At 40.1% G+C, this 608-nt stretch overlaps 1 protein-coding gene across 1 annotated transcript; it reads right to left on the bottom strand.

The window, feature by feature from the left end:
• Positions 1-187: 187 nt before the first annotated feature.
• On the bottom strand, positions 188-602 carry LOC103399596 (cytochrome P450 2J5; the record flags this gene model as incomplete). The annotated part of the gene is given in 2 exon segments (XM_008338265.2): positions 188-326; positions 429-602. Coding segments are annotated over 2 exon segments (292 nt in total), but the record flags the coding sequence as incomplete, so codon positions are not given.
• Positions 603-608: the final 6 nt, after the last annotated feature.

The following is a 608-nucleotide window of genomic DNA, read 5'->3' as shown; positions in this document are numbered from 1 at the left end:
AATTTATTATATCAATTAAAATATCTTTAAACTGTGTATCAGCCTTGGCCTGGCATTTAACATTTTAAATATTTTCAGAATCTCTGTTAAGCCTCAACCTTCAAACTGGCCATTACCTGGCATCTGTTAGACCATGTAGTCGTATTTGTTCTTTTTCATTATTTAACAACTTTTTAATTTCACCTACCCTGAACATCTGGGTGGTTGATCAGGTAAACCAAAGCCCACTGTAAAGTGGTAGAAGTGGTCTCGGTTCCAGCCAGGAACAAATCCAGAGAGCACAGAGTCAGATTTGTCTCATTGAAGCCAAGTTCAGGTTCTTTGTGCTGTTCAGGATGGTAAAACGGAATACAGCAGTAATGAGCAGGTTTACCAAAGCTAGCTACAGCCTCTGTGTTCCATGGAGTGTTAGCCTTTTTCTTACGTACCTTGTCCATTTCAATAAGGAAAGTATCAATGTAGTCCCGAGGATTGTTGTGGTCCAGGTCTTTCTTGTGCTTCTCTACCTCCTCATGGATGAAATCTTTGACCAGGTCAAAGTTTGTAAATAATTTGTTGTGAGGACCTGGTAAGTGCTTCATCACACTGGGGAATGACTCATAGAGCTG

Source organism: Cynoglossus semilaevis, unplaced genomic scaffold (assembly GCF_000523025.1).
Source record: "Cynoglossus semilaevis isolate Cse_v1.0 unplaced genomic scaffold, Cse_v1.0 C18919576, whole genome shotgun sequence".
In the NCBI taxonomy this organism is placed as follows: Eukaryota; Metazoa; Chordata; class Actinopteri; order Pleuronectiformes; family Cynoglossidae; genus Cynoglossus; species Cynoglossus semilaevis.
The sequence above is the reverse complement of the archived record's forward strand: the minus strand, read 5'-3'. Positions and strand labels throughout refer to the sequence as shown.